Source organism: Phyllobates terribilis, unplaced genomic scaffold, assembly GCF_046119375.1.
Source record: "Phyllobates terribilis strain yellow unplaced genomic scaffold, ASM4611937v1 Scaffold_11__3_contigs__length_659146591, whole genome shotgun sequence".
Taxonomy (NCBI): Eukaryota; Metazoa; Chordata; class Amphibia; order Anura; family Dendrobatidae; genus Phyllobates; species Phyllobates terribilis.
This window is the reverse complement of record NW_027362771.1, coordinates 487,716,028-487,731,605: the sequence shown is the minus strand read 5'-3', so window position 1 is coordinate 487,731,605 and position 15,578 is coordinate 487,716,028. Positions and strand designations below refer to the sequence as shown.

The 15,578-nt window shown below is 44.7% G+C and overlaps 1 protein-coding gene across 3 annotated transcripts in view; it reads left to right on the top strand.

Annotated features, from left to right (window-relative positions):
• Positions 1–6,881: 6,881 nt before the first annotated feature.
• The window catches only part of GOLM2 (golgi membrane protein 2), a 42,951-nt gene continuing 34,254 nt past the window's right edge, over positions 6,882–15,578 (top strand). Inside the window, exon 1 of one of the 3 annotated variants that reach the window (XM_073653506.1) lies at positions 6,882–7,355. In XM_073653506.1, the coding sequence (XP_073509607.1) occupies positions 7,029–7,355 (327 nt within the window). In that variant the 5' untranslated portion in view covers positions 6,882–7,028. The remainder of the gene's footprint in view (positions 7,356–15,578) is intronic. The other 2 variants (XM_073653505.1, XM_073653507.1) reach the window with 2 other exon arrangements.

Below are 15,578 nucleotides of genomic sequence, written 5' to 3'. Positions count from 1 at the left end.
CAGAGATTGACAACATGTTAACAGCTGTGGGTGGATTGCGATTCCACCCGCGGCTGTTGCGGGCACATGTCAGCTCACCGCCGGAGCCCCCACTGAACCGGCCTTTCCGACCTGGTGCGTACTATTACTGACCAGGTCGGAAAGGGGTTAAGGAGCTGCAGAGTTCCCAAGCAGAGACTGGAGTATCTGTCCATACAACCATACTAAGCCATAGAGGTGGCCTTTATGGAAGAGTGGGCAGAAAAAAACCTTTAGTTACACACAAAACTTCTAAGGCTCGTTTTGAGTTTGCCAAAAAACATGTGGGAGAGTCCCCAAATGTATGGAGGAAGGTGGTGTGGTCAGATGAGATCAAAATTTAACTCTTTTGACACCAATATAAATGCTGTTTTGCACCAAATCATCACAGCTCATCACCCCAAGAACACCATCCCTACAGTGTAAATATGGCGGTGGCAGCATCATGCTGTGGGGATGTTTTTCGGCAACAGGGACAGGAAAATGGTCTGAGTCGAGGGGAAGATGGATGGTGCGAAATCCAGGAATATTCTTGAGCAAAACCTGTTTTAGTCTGTCAGTGATTTGAGACTGGGACAGAGGTTCATCTTCCAACAAGACAATGACCCAAAGCATACTGCTAAAGCAACACTCGAGTGGTTTAAGGTGAAACGTGTAAATGTTCTGGAATGGCCTAGTCAAAGCCCGGACCATAATCCAATTGAGAATCTGTGGTCAGAAGAATCCAATTGCAAATCTGTGGTTGAAAATTGCTGTTCACCAGAAGGAACCATCTAACTTGAAGGAGCTGGAGCTGTTTAGACTTGAGGAATGGGCCAAAATCCCAGTGGCAAGATGTGGAAAGCTCATAGAGACTTATCGAAAGCGACTTGCAGCTGTAATTGCTGCAAAAAGAGGCTCTACAAAGTACTAACTTTAGGGGATGAATAGTTAGGCACACTGAAGTTTTCAGTTATTTTGTCCTATTTGTTGTTTGCTTCACAATAAAAGAAAACAAAATGTCCACATTTGTAGGCATGTTCTTTGCAAACCCTCAAAAAAAAAAAACAGTGAAATTCCAGGTTGTGAAGTAGCAAAACACAAAAAATGCCAAGGGGGTGAATACTTTGGCAAGCCACTACATGAATGTAAAATAACCTAAAGTGCCAAGTGTGAAAGTTAAAAGAAGTCTATTTTTTGTTAATACAGATTGAGATAATAAAAAATAAATGCCATTTATTAAAAAATACATTTAACAGAAAAACATGATTCAAACAATGTCATTTTTCTGATGACATATTCCCTTTAATTGTTCCCCTTAGTGGACTTGAACTTGTGATCGCTTGATACCCTATTCAGTACACTGTAAAACTTTAAAGAGATTGTCCACTAATCTGACAATCCCTTCTTAATAGCTATACTTTCCCATCTAAAATAATAGCCTCCAGTGCCGATGCCATTCCAGCAACGTTGGCGCCGGGGCTCCTGTGACACTGTCATGTCATTTGAGTGCTGCAGCCGCTTCACACTCACTTCCTTCATACATCACTAACATCCGGAGGACGTCAGAAAGCAGCTGCAGCTCTCATCTTCTCCGGATGTCAGTTTCCGAAGGAAGCGAGAGTAAAGCAGCCTATTAGCGGCCGCTAAGTGGCTGCGGGGCTCACGTGACATAAAAATGTCATGCGAGTCCTGAGAGACATGGCAGTGACATCGTTAGAGTGGTACCGGCACTGGAGGTGAGTACAGGCTGTTATTATTTTACATAGTATAGAGTATAGTAATTGAGAAGGAGTTGTCAGACTCGTGGACAACCCCTTTAATACTGGTGTATTGTGAAATTGACACTCTCCTATACAGTCAAGATGCTGGATTACATGATCCAAGGAAAAAGTTATTGAAATTCGATTTGATGCCAATGGGAGAGATGAAGACTCCATCGGTGACAATGGGGTAGTAAACCTTTATTCTGGACTATGCGATTGAACCAATCTTTTCATCAGGCCCAATGACACTTGAGTGAGGTTACAAACCTTATATACAAGTGCTTCTCACTAAATTAGAATATCATCAAGTTAATTTATTTCAGTTCTTCAATACAAAAAGTGAAACTCATATATTATATAGAGTCATTACAAACAGAGTGATCTATTTCAAGTGTTTATTTCTGCTAATGTTGATGATTATGGCTTATAGTCAATGAAAACACATTGTTCCTTGGTGGGGGTCTGACCGCTGGTGATCCTCACTGATCAGAAGAAAGGAGTACTTTTATCCCAGTTAGAATTGAGTGGCAGTGAGGATGAACTACGCTCCATTCATCCTCTTGGGGCTGCCGAGTGCTCTGTTTTTTTTGGCAGCCCTATGGTGTTTAAAAGGAGCAGCGATAAGGTATTTGACCTCCATTTTGTAACAAGGATAAAAGTGTCCCATCTAGGATACAAATTCCATGTTCTATCATTTTTTGTGGTTCCCAGTGGTTGGATCCCCATCGATCGTAAGTTATGATCTATCCTATAGATAGGCAATAACTTGTTTTTACCAGACAACCCTTTTAAAGCTATTAATGGATTTCAACTGAGGCAATCATGTGTCATATCACTTCAAAATGTAAAAGATCATAAAAAAAGTCTTGTATCATAAAAATGTTACCTGCATACAGATATATTTATTGATAGTAGTACTGATAAAAGATAAATATAAAAAGAGGCAATATAGAAATATACCATATTATCAGTATTTATCTCTACATACAGGTAACCCTTGAACGTTTTCATGATACGAGGCCGATCTTTAGGATCTTTTATGTTTTGATGTGATATACACCGTGTGCACAATTAATAGGCAATTTGTATTTTTGATGATTAATTTTATTAATGAACTACAGAGCTGTCGGTCACTCCAAAAAGGTTATTAAACCTGAATATTTAAAAAAGTAAAAGTGAAGTTTTGTCTTTCTTAGGAGAATATCTATGTGTGCAGAATTATAAAGCAACTAAATGAAAAAAAATGTTATTTTCATCTGTAGAAGTGAGAATAATAATCAAACAATGCTCAGTGTATAAAAATACATTTCTGACATTGAAAACAAAAAAAAATATCAGTGACCAATACAGCCGCCCTTCTTTTCACTAACAGTCATAAATCTTCCATCTATGGAGTCTGTCAGTTTCTTAATCTGTTGACGATCAACTTTTTGGGCTCCACAGCCTCCCAGACACTGATCAGAGGTGACTGTTTTCTTTCACCATAAATCTCCCGTTTAAGAAAGGCCCACAAGTTCTCAACAGGGTTTAGGTCAGGTGATTTAGGGTCATTAATGTTTCAACTTTAAGGCCTTTATTGGCAGCCGAGCAGTGGAGACTTTGACGCATGTGATGGGGCATTGTCCTGCATAAAAATTATGGTTTTCTTGAAGGATGCAGACATTTTCCTGCACTACTGCTCAGTGACATAACTAGAGTTCGATGGGCCTCAGTGCAAAATTTGGACGTGGACCCCCACCTGCATGTTGGACAGATTTATCAGCCCTTGCAGCGTTCCAGATCCTATAAAGACATAAGTGTTCACCCTCTCATGCAATATCCCTCATCCTTGGCCCCTTCCTGGTATCATGTCCCCTATCCTGGTATAATGTCTTCCATCCTGGGCTCCTTCCAGTAATAGTGTCCCCCATCCTGGGCTCCTTTCAGCAATAATGTCCCCCATCACAGGCCCCATCCTATAACATAGTAACATAGTTTTTAAGGTTGAAGGAAGATCATCTAGTTCAACCCATAAACAATAACAATGTCCTCCATACTGGGCCTCTTCCTGGTATAATGTCCCCCATCCTGGACCCCTTTCTTGGTATAATGTCCCCCATCCTGGACCCCTTTCTTGGTATAATGTCCCTCATCCTGGGCCCCTTCCTGGTATAATGTCCCCCAATCACTCTGCGCAAGGTGCCAATGGCGCATCAGAAGTGACAGCCTTCATGTTGGAGGCCTTTTACATGTCGCGGTCACGGTTGAGAGTAGCATTTATAGAGTTTAAACTAATGTGATCAGCGTTAGCTCCGATCACATGTTACTGTTGGATGCCAGACATGTAACACAGTCAGTATGCTCAGTGCATGAAGAGAGCTTAGTTCCTGAGCCCACACCATATAGTGATAGTGCACGGCCTCCGTACATTTACGTCGGCAGTCAATAAGGAGTTAGGATAGGTCAACAATGTCAGATCGATGGGGGTCCTACACCCAAAACCCTCACTGATCAGCTGTTACCAGCTCTGGCAGCTGGATGTAAATAGTGCATGGAGCAGAACAGTGTACTGTTTAGTGACCACTCCCAGGAACTGCAGAATAAGACTCTGAAACACCAACGGCCATAGTTAACAGTACAGACTCTAAAGATTATCGAAAAAAAGCAAACGTGAAAGGGAAAAGGTAACAAGCAGGTTGCAGACATCATCAGTAAAAGACTAAAAGAAGTCATTTGAGCAGACAAAGAACTTTATTACCAAAAGATATGTACAGAGATAGAAAAAGAATATTTGATGGGCAAGACCAGGAAGGCATACCTAAAGATTAAAGAAATACCATGAAAGTTTCAACCAAGAGTGGGCATGTTGAAAGACGCCAGCGGGAACAAACTAACTGAGACAGAACAGATCATGGAAAGATGGAAAGAATACACATAACACCTCTACAAGAACGACTCAGTGATACTGGAAGAAACTGAGACTGGAAATGATAGAGAGCTGAATATCCTGAAAGACGAAGTCGTTGCTGCGATAAAGCCTCTGTCAAACAACAAAGTGCCTGGATGTGACAATATTCCAATGGAGCTAATAAAGTCTTCTGATACAGCAGCTGATATCATCACATGCCTCAGTCAACAGATACAGACAACTGGTAAATGGCCCAAGGACTGGACAAGATCCATGTTTATTCCTATTCCGAAGAAGGGAGATGCTACCAATAGTGGAAACTATCAGACTATTGCGCTCATACCTCATGCCAGCAAAATACTACTGGAGATCCTACAAAAACAGTTACTTACTTACTTACTTTGACAAAGAGCTGCCAGAGGAACAATCAGAATTCAAAAAAGGCAGAGGAGCAAGAGATGTGATTGCTAACATTAGATGGACAATGCAAAAGGCCAAAGAATACAACAAGGAGACCTATTTTTGCTTCATCGATTACAGCAAAGCCTTCAATTGTGTTGATCACCAGAAACTTTGGAGTGCCATGAAGAATATGGGTGTGCTGAACCATCTGATCAGCCTCATTAGGAACCTTTACATCAACCAAGAACCAACAGTCCGAAGGAAATACGGTGAAATGGCATGGTACAAAGTAGAGCGAGGAGTCAGACAAGGCTGCATCCTGTCAACATTTCGCTTCAATTTATATGCAGAAGCTATTTTCAGGAAGGCAGGACTTGCCAAAAAAGAAGGAGAAATCAAAATTGCTGGACGAATCATCAACCATCTTAAATACACAGACGATACAACATTGATAGCAACAAGCGTAGATGGAATGAAGGACTTATTACAGAGTGTCAAGATGGAAAGCTCCAGCATGGGACTGCTACTCAATACAAGGAAGACAAAGATATTGACTACTGCCAGGTACGACCGGGACACCTTGCGACAAACTGGAAGTTATAAAGGACTTCAATCTACTTGAATCGATGATCATTCAAGATTGACCAGAAGTCAATAGGAGATAACAAATCGACAATGAGGTCACTGGACAAGGTCTCCAAATCAAGGAACATTTCACTGGCCATGAAGACACGGCTCGTACATAGTCTGGTCTTTTCTGTGGTAATATATGGATGTGAAACCTGTACGATAAAGAAACAGAAGAAGAATCAACACCTTTGAAATGCAGTGCTGGAGAAGGATGTTATCAATACCATGGATGGTGGGAAGGGCAAACAAATCAAGTCAGCCAGAAGCAAGGATCACCGAGCTATGACTTGCCTACTTTGGTCTCATCATACGAGGAAGCCAATCAGTGGAGAAGGACATCATGGTCGGAAGAATAGAAGGTACAAGGCGAAGAGGAAGAACAGCAACCCGATGTCCTGATACTATCAAGATAAAGGTGGAGAAGACCCTGGTGACCTCTCTATTCTTATAGAAGATCCATCTTCCTACAGAGCGTTTATCCAGCAAGCCGCCATGGCTCGACATCGAGCAAAAGGCCGATAAATAAAAAAGCCGATGCCCGACAGCTCTAGAGGTGGCTTATCTCTCCTGAAAACTAAAGATCGGGCATGTTGACATTCAACATGCCCACTCTCTTTCCTCCATATTCCAGGATGCACATACACATTAGGGGGGCGGTCGGCACCCAAAAGCTTCTTTTTGCTCAGCTGACATTCATCTCTCATAATGCATAAAGGGCTCCTTTGACTTTCCCTCAACACCAAAGAAGGAGAGGGGACATCAGACAGGTAGAGGTTTTATTTTTCTGATAAAATTGATAATTGTTATAGAACAGAGACTTTCCAACCTGTAGGTGACCCCTGTGTGCCCAGCGCTGACCCTCACACCACACAGTGGAGCTGTCTTTCCTATGTCCGGATGCTGCTGACACCACTGTGGCACCTGGGAGCAGCAGTGACAGAACTGACAGAACATGTCACCAGCACTAGTGCTGACAGAGTGGAGTCAGCAGCAAAACTTTACTAAATTGTGACATCCCCATGGTAACCGGATGTGCGAACCACGCCCCCCAGAGACAGGCAACGCGGCCATGACAACGAATGCGGAACTGAATTGCGCATGCGTACATTGATGAGTCTTTTTTTCTCAATACTTATCAGTTCCCTTTCACTTCAACCCAACAGTGTGGGCGGGGTCACCGCATCCTCGTCACCCAATCAGAGCGCTGCTGTTTGTGGACGGCCTTCCTCCTATTGGAGCATCGGCTCGGGTCAAGCGTTAGCTGTCACAGCGCAGCAGGTTTGGCAGCGGCGGAGAACAGAGAAAGACGGTGTGAAAGCGGACAGGGCTAGGCCGAGGGGGCGATCATGGTGGGGTTCGGAGCCCCGCGGCGCACGGGCCGGCTGCCCCCCTTTGTGTTGGTGGCATTGTTAGTGGTGATCGCCCTCCTGGCCTTCAACTACTGGAGCGTGTCTGGCCGGCAGGCGGCCTTGCAGGAGGACATCGCGGCTCTGCAGGAGCAGGTCCAGCGCACGGAGGTGGCCCGGAGCCGGCTGGAGAAGCGCCATTCTGAGCTGATGGTGCAGGCGGAGAGCAACCGGCGGCAGCTGGAGCAGCGATTGGGCGAGTACCAGAACGTGGGCGACCGGCTGCAGGCCCGGGACGTGGAGGCCCAGCGCTGCGAGGCTGACAGGGTGAGTCCGGCCGGTATGGGTGGGTAGCTGCCGGGGGAGAGGGTGGGCAGCAGCCGGGCAGTCCGGGGGTAGCAGCCGGGGGAGAGGGTGGGCAGTCCGGGGGTAGCAGCCGGGGGAGAGGGTGGGCAGCAGATGGGTGGCCGGGGTTAGCAGCCGGGGGAGAGGGTGGGCAGCAGATGGGTGGCTGGGGTTAGCAGTCGGGGGAGAGGGTGGGCAGCAGATGGGTGTCCAGGGGTAGCAGCCGCCTGGGGAGAGGGTGGGCAGCAGATGGGTGGGCAGCAGCCGGGCTCCTGGAGTAGCAGCCGGAGGAGAGGGTGGGCATCAGTTGGGCAGTCCTGGGGTAGCAGCCGGGGGAGAGGGTGGGCAGCAGATGGGTGTCCAGGGGGAGAGGGTGGGCAGCAGATGGGTGGCCGGGGGTAGCAGCCGGGGGAGAGGGTGGGCAGCAAATTGCCTGTCTGGGGAATGTGGGGGGTGTCAGCCAAGCAGTCTAGGGTGGTGGCAGCCGAGCAGTCCTGGGGGAAGTGGCAGCTGGACAGTCCGGGCAGCCGGGGAGGGGGCGCTAGCTGGACAGTCCAGATGGCGGAAGTCTGGACAGTTTGTGGGTGGGGGTAGTGTGTATGAACTCTGTTTTGATCGCTCTTTATAGAATTTTTGTATGGCAGGTCGGCAACTCAAAAGTAACAATTCTTACATTTCAGGTTTTTCTTTTTTTTCTTTTTCTTCACGTTATGCAAATTACTATATGGGTTTATTAATTTTTTTATTTTTAATCTAGGAAAAGAAAGGGCGTCATTCAAACACTTGTATTATTATTATTTTTTTTAAATATGTTTCTTCACTTTTACTATACAGCGTTGCAGTATATAGTGAACATGAGCTTCTGTGAAGCTCTCAGGAGGACTAAGATGGCCGCCATTGGGGTCTTCAGCTGGTATTGGCATCCCACGATTGCAGTGGGCCCAATGGGAGGCAGTGCATCGGCAGTGGAGACTTTTAAATGCCGCTGTCAGTGATTGACTGTGGCATGGAAATGGTTAAACAGCAGCAATTGGAGCTAGGTCCAGTTGATGTTACAGGCACGTTGCTATTACATCATGTGTCAGGAAGGGGTTTAAGGCATTATTAGAAGCCGATCTGTTAGGGGCCAGTAGACCGGCGCTCTGACTGCTGGCGACATTTTGAAAAGTTGCAAATGATGAATTAGGATAAAACATCTTGTTATCCAAAACCGCAAGCATAATGCCGAACAAAACAAAAAAATAAACATTCAAAACCAAGTAAAGGTAACTTGTTTTCACTGGACAATCCTTTTCTTAGGTTATAGCTTGCTGACGTGTGGGAGACCAACCGCTGAAATCCGCACTGATGGACAGATATGGGAACTTTTATCCCTGACAGGTTGGATGTCCGGTCGCTGCTTCATTCATTCTCTATGGGGCTGCCGGAAAAAGCTGAGTGCAGCACTTAACAGCCCCATAGAGAATGTATAAACATTTATACAGACATCTGTATAAATCGGTCCAAGGTTGATCAATGCATGGACTGGCCAGCGGCCATATGAAGCTGTCACGCTCGGGTTGGGAGACCAGCTGGCCAGTCCATGCATTGCGGTCCAATCTTGGACTGATTTATTTGGACGTGTGAATTCGCCTTTATTAGCATCAGTACTATAGCGGAAGCAGTGAGACTTCTGCCCCAGAGACCCTGATGTACTGCAGCCAAGCGGACATTACCCGGTGATCAGGGGTCTATGGATCCATTTAATGTTCGCACTGGGAACTTATTGGCCACTTATAGTGAAAAGACAATGAAAAGAGACTTTCTTGTACTTCTGTTTGTTTTTAACTCCTCTGCTTTTTCATAATTGATCATTGTGACGGGTGATTTTTGCATAGTCGTTACTTGTTTGCCTTGAAGTATATATGGGCTGACATTATTTCCTGTGTCCTAGGAGCCTTGTTCACGGTTGTTAGTTCCTTTCCTTCTGCTGTAATGTAATTCTATATTATTCTTGAACAAATAGAAGTAAATGCCAAGAAATACATGAACCAAAAATGTGTCCATGTGAAAGCACACTTATTAAAGGCCATGACGACTGCCAACGGATTTATGAGCCGTACACCGCGACATACAATTGTAGACATTTTATCATATTGACATCAGATAATGAGCTATGTGCAATAAATCACCGATTAGAAGGATCAGAGTACGTTCTGTAGTGATCGGCCACGAGGAGATGAAGGCTTCAGCTTCATGATTGGTGGCGGTGCCAGCGTTTGGCCCCACTGATCTGTTATTTCATGTGTAGTTGGGTGAGACATTTTCTAGGTGAAAACCCCTTTAGTAGGGGGCGATCATAATATAAATGAATGTTGTAGGAATTGCAGCCTCAAGTATTTATCATCTACCCACTACATAGGTGATACGTCAGATACATTGGGGGTTCAACTGCTAGGACCCCACCAATTCCTAGAAGGGGGGTGGTTGTGGGAGTCTGGCTTCCCAGAGCCACACAACCATGGCAGAATATTTAAATTGAGCGGCAGTGGGGGGGTCCCAGTGGTCAGGACCCACCCCACTAATCTAACTCTTGTCACCTATGTAGTGAATAGAAAATAAATATTGTTTTCAGTATATCTCCTGGACTTGATGAGCCTGGTATATTTACTGTGAAAATCCATGGCAGAATGGCTGTGTAATCCAGTTTGAAAATTTTGCTGCAGATTTAGGCATAAGAATTATAAAAACTAATTAAAAAAAAATATAAACTGGTTAATTTTTAATTGTAGTAGTGCAGCAATAATAAAAATGGTAGTAATAATACATTTGTGAGGCAGAGTCCCAGTAAGTTAGTGTAGTGTTAGTGTAGGGAGTACAATTGGGGGAGTAAGGTTGCACTTGATGATGGATCTAGGTCTTTATTCAACCTTCGTTATATCAAGATGAGAATTTTATGAGTCTATTCTCATATTGTCTGCAGTTTGCATTGTGAAACCTGGTGACAGATGCACTTTAAAGGACCATTAAACCTGAAGTACGTGCTAGTAAAATGCAGCATTGTAAACCCAGATCTGTCACTTGTATAAACATAAATGTATCTGCATGTTCTCGGGAATGGAGACATGAGCTCCAGAAGTGATCATGGGGGGAAGACCCGGTCCTGTGGGTTATCACATTGAAGAATTCTAGTTAGCTCCGCTCAAAATATCTAAAGTTGGTGTCCACATTAGATAGCTGCCAACCTAACGATCGTTGGATAACAGCTATGTCATCGAGACCCCCAGACACGGGATGACTTGGCTTTGCCATTCGCTCCAGTTTTCTCTATGAGAAAGTCGCTGTCAGACTCCTCTGGCTTTGGCTTGTCGTCTGGAGAACAAAAGGATCAGCCATTGAAATTCAACAATTCACATTTGGCATGAGAAAAAAAATCTCAGCATCCTGCTTATTGCTGTGCAAATTGGATGGCACTCACCCATTCAAGTCTATGGGTCCGTGGAAAACATCGGACTGCACTCAGATGACATCCGAGCGCAGTCTGATTGCCATGGGCTCACGCAATAGAGAAATCTTGTTCTCCATCTTCTCCGCACCTCTGATACATTTCTCTCCCCGAGAGAATATGATCACACTAAGCTGACACTCGGATCAGACTCTGACCGGGTGTGATCCGAATGTCATTTACATAATCTGCCCTATTCTCTCTTTTGTGTGATCCCTGCCTAAGGGCAGAATCGGGAGGACCCCATAAATTGTTAGGTGATCAGCCAAAATCGGAGGATTCAGCCAACTGTTATCTAACGTCAGCCGAACTTGCTGATTTTGGTGGAACCCAACAACTATCTAATGTGTAGTGGGGTCTCTTGATCCTCCCCGTCATCTAAAAAGAATAGGGCATTTTGGGGTTAAATGCACTTTTTTTTCTTTCCAGAGAGAGAAGTCCAGAGGTGTCTCTGCCAGTGTATTTTTTTCCCTTTTAAAAAAGATCACAATCGCAGCGCATATATGATTATACAGGGGTTGGGACAGATGGCTGCCGGCCAGTTGAGGTTTCAGGTGACGGCGGTGTGATCTTTGTAGCCAGCTTGCCAGAGTAGTAATAAATCCCTATTGTATTCAAATGGAACTTGTGGGTACTTCTTTACATATAGAAGTAGTGGTATGGCTGTACAGGCATCTCAACCACCACCACCACCCCCTTAACAAAAACAAAACAAAAAAAAAATCATATCTTATTTTTTTTTTTTTAGCAATCAGATGTGCAAGTCATAAGAAATCTAGTATACAACCCCTGGCAAAAAATATGGAATCACCGGGCTCGGAGGATGTTCATTCAGTTGTTTAATGTTGTTGAAAAAAAGCTGATCACAGACATGGCACAAAACTAAAGTCATTTCAAATGGCAACTTTATGGCTTTAAGAAACACTAAAAGAAATCAAGATAAAAAATGTGGTACTCAGTAAGGGTAATTTTTTTTCAGACCAAGCAGAGGGAAAAAATTATGGAATCACTCAATTCTGAGGAAACAATTATGGAATCATGAAAAACACACAAAAGAACACTCACTAGTATTTTGTTGCACCACCTCTGGCTTTAATAACAGCTTGCAGTCTCTGAGGCATGGACTTAATGAGTGACAAACAGTACTCTTCATCAATCTGGCTCCAACTTTCTCTGATTGCTGTTGGCTGATCAGCTTTGCAGGTTGGAGCCTTGCCATGGACCATTTTCTACAATTTCCACCAAAGATTTTCAATTGGATTGAGATCCGGACTATTCGGCTGTAACAAAGAGCAGAATTGTGAGTGCAGCTCTGGGCTGTAACACAAGCTGCAACCTGTGATGAGTATAGGGTGAGTAAATCAAAGTACAAAGCAAATTACATCTTTAAAACAATCTGGTGGAGGTGTGATTTATTACTGAAATAAGTGACCATTATTTTGGCATTAGTCATTTTTAATGATAAGGATCCCGAGCACACCTCAGGAATTCATAAGAGCCACGGTAATTGGACCTTCAGTAGGTGGGACGGAGCGATACTGGTGTGAGCTGAGTCACCAGGTATATGGCATCGGGCAGATGGCCAACAATTCTATGTACCTGGAGAAAGTAGCGTCAATGCGGAGGCCAATTCAAGGGGATTTATCACCTCTCCACAGAATAATGAATAAATGCATGATCGCTAAGCCCCCCAGGATCATTCGGTTCTGATCTCCCGGTTCTCTTCATTGTGGTTGGGATTGAATGACGTGGAGGTTGTGCCGGATTTGAACCCAGGAACCCAAGCGCTGCAGAGCAACAAAGGGATAATTAATGATCACTAATGGTCTCACCACTCAAACCCCCACCGTTCCCAAGTAAAGGGCACTTCTCTGTACTCGGCTTCTTCCTACAGTCCCATAGACCATGAATGGAGCAGAGGTTGTGCATAGCCACATCTGCTCCATTTTAGACTGGTGCAGAGCCCTAATATTGGGGAACCAGAGCCCCATTCATGGTGGATGGACTATGAGAGATCACCAAGTTATCCCCATTCGTATGGCTGTGATTTTGGGAAAACCCTCTTCTTAACCTATAGGTTGGATAGGACACCAATGTTTGACCTTTTGAAGGGTCAGACACCTGGGCAGAATGAAGAGGTGACGCAGCCCTCACATTGTCCACCTAGACACCACCATTTGTACATGCAGCCTTTCTGGTATTTTGGGTCAGACCCCATTGATCAAACATTGATGATCTATCCAAACTTCTGGTGTTCCAGGGTCCTGGTTGTGGGAAAATGGAGTTCACAGAAGAATCTTACAGGCCACATCTCGCTCCTGAGCCATGCTTTGGGCCTTCTATATACCAGCTGTAACATCTTATATAAAGTCAGGGAACCTGCGTCTTAAAGGGGTTGTCTCTTCTTTTTAAGTTGATAAAATTGAGAAGTGTTTACCAACAAGCAACTTTACCTCTTATTAAAAACCAAAGGGATTTTTAATTCTGCAGCGTACAGCTTGTTGCCTAGGTTACTGGCCACTTAAGAGGTGGTTGATCTAGGCAATGAGCATGTACTCGCAGTCTATTTGCTCTCCACCTGTTTGGTTGTTGTGAGCCTTTCTCATGCTGCAGAGATCTTTTGCTTAGTAAGAGCATGATACTAGAGTGACAGATCGGTTCTCCTAATGGCCGGAACGGCACAAGAAGTATCGGACAATTTGGTTACTGGGAGCTATAGAAGGATTTGTTGGTGTCCTACATTCAGATGATAGATCTGCTACAATTGTCAGGTCTAGAGGAGCAGAAGGTTGTCAGAAATCCAGTAAGAGTGGAAATTTCTAGTAATGTCCTACAAAGGTCATTCTGGATTGCGGCCATACTGACTACTAACATGGCCTAATAATAGTCCCTACGTTATTCTGTGGTTGTCAGCCATGCTGACTTATGTCCCCAGTGCTCTAAGATGTATTATTTTTTTAATCCATGACGTTCTGACACATGTCCATGCTATATAAAGTGATAATCGCTCATGATTCATGTCCTTTCTAGGGCATTGCTGCTTTCTAATGCGTTGGACGTGGCAGGGTCAACATAACAGGTTTTCTAAGGAGTATTTAGCCAGTTACAGCCCTGGGAAAAGCGCTGTAAGATTGTACCTGGACAAACGTGTCTATCCGGCAGGTGTTATTACAGTGTGGAGTGATCCGGGTCACAACAGGATTTAGGACTTCATGAATAAATATTAAATTCTACTGGGCCACAATCCTTCACAATTATCATTTTCTACCATTGAAGCAGTACAAGGAAGCTATTATTCACTTTCTAAAATATTTATCCCTGCACTATAATTTTACTCCTATTGTGTACTATATGGTAACAGTGTTTCACCGGGGGAATCCCTATCCGAATTCTTAAAGCGACCTCCGCCCTGGCACTGAAAATTGACTATTTTTGTCATCAATCATATTTGTCCTGAATCAACCCTCTCAAACCACTTGGTCTTGTAACCTTTTAGAGGTAAGACCTTTATCTACAAAATCCTCCGAGCCATAACTGAAAATCCACTTTTTAGTCCATATTCCTGAGGCTCTGGGCATGATTGGGTGTGATTGGAGCACTTCCCGAGCCTCTGCCTGCCCAGCTTTATTTACCACCTAGTGCCACCTTCAGACAGACAGATGCGTCTGCTGCTTTCTAGTAAGTGTTTTATCTCATCACACAGCTGGGTTCACAGTTACATTGCTTTGTACCGCTGCCTACTGTCCTCCATGCTACTGTTGCTTCTGTGAGTAAACTACAGAGCGGTAGGGGGAATAGCAACTTGTCTGTACTATGGGTGCTGTGCATAATAGATGTCATTGCAGCTAGTGTCTGCCTACCATGGAGATGAGCTCTGGGAAAACTAATAGATACAGAGGTGCAAAAGGGGAAACTGCTAAAAAAATTCAGAATACAATTATAAGGTAAACTAGATGGTGGCCCGATTCTAGCGCATCGGGTATTCTAGCATATGTCTCCCGACCCTCCTTTATAATTCCCCATGCAGGAAGTTACACCCCCCCTATATAATACCCCATGCAGGATGTCACTTGTTCCCCCATATAATGCCCCATGTAGGATGTCACCTCTCCCCCCATATAATGGCCCATGCAGGATGTCACCTCTCCCCCCATATAATGCCCCATGCAGGCTGTCACATCCCCCCTATATAATACCCCATGCAGGATGTCACCTCTCCCCCATATAATGGCCCATGCAGGATGTCACCTCTCCCCCATATAATGCCCCATGCAGGCTGTCACATCCCCCCTATATAATGCCCCATACAGGATGTCACCTCTCCCCCCATATAATGCCCCATGCAGGCTGTCACATCCCCCCTATATAATGCCCCATACAGGATGTCACCTCTCCCCCCATATAATGCCCCATGCAGGCCGTTACATCCCCCCTATATAATACCCCATGCAGGATGTCCCATCCCCCCATAGTGCCCCATGCAGGTCCCCTATGGCCCCATACAAAAAAAAAAAATCCAATACTCACCTCACTGCTTCTCTGGACTCGAGCGTAGCCGGCATCTTCACGCTGTGCGCTGTGACCGGTCAGGAGAGAGCGCAGTGTAAAGACGTCACCGCGCCATCTGACCTGAGACGTCACAGTGCAGCAGCGGAAGACACAGGAGCTGCTGCGGAGGCACAGGGAGGGGTAAGTATGGCGCCGGGTGCTGGGGTCCTGAT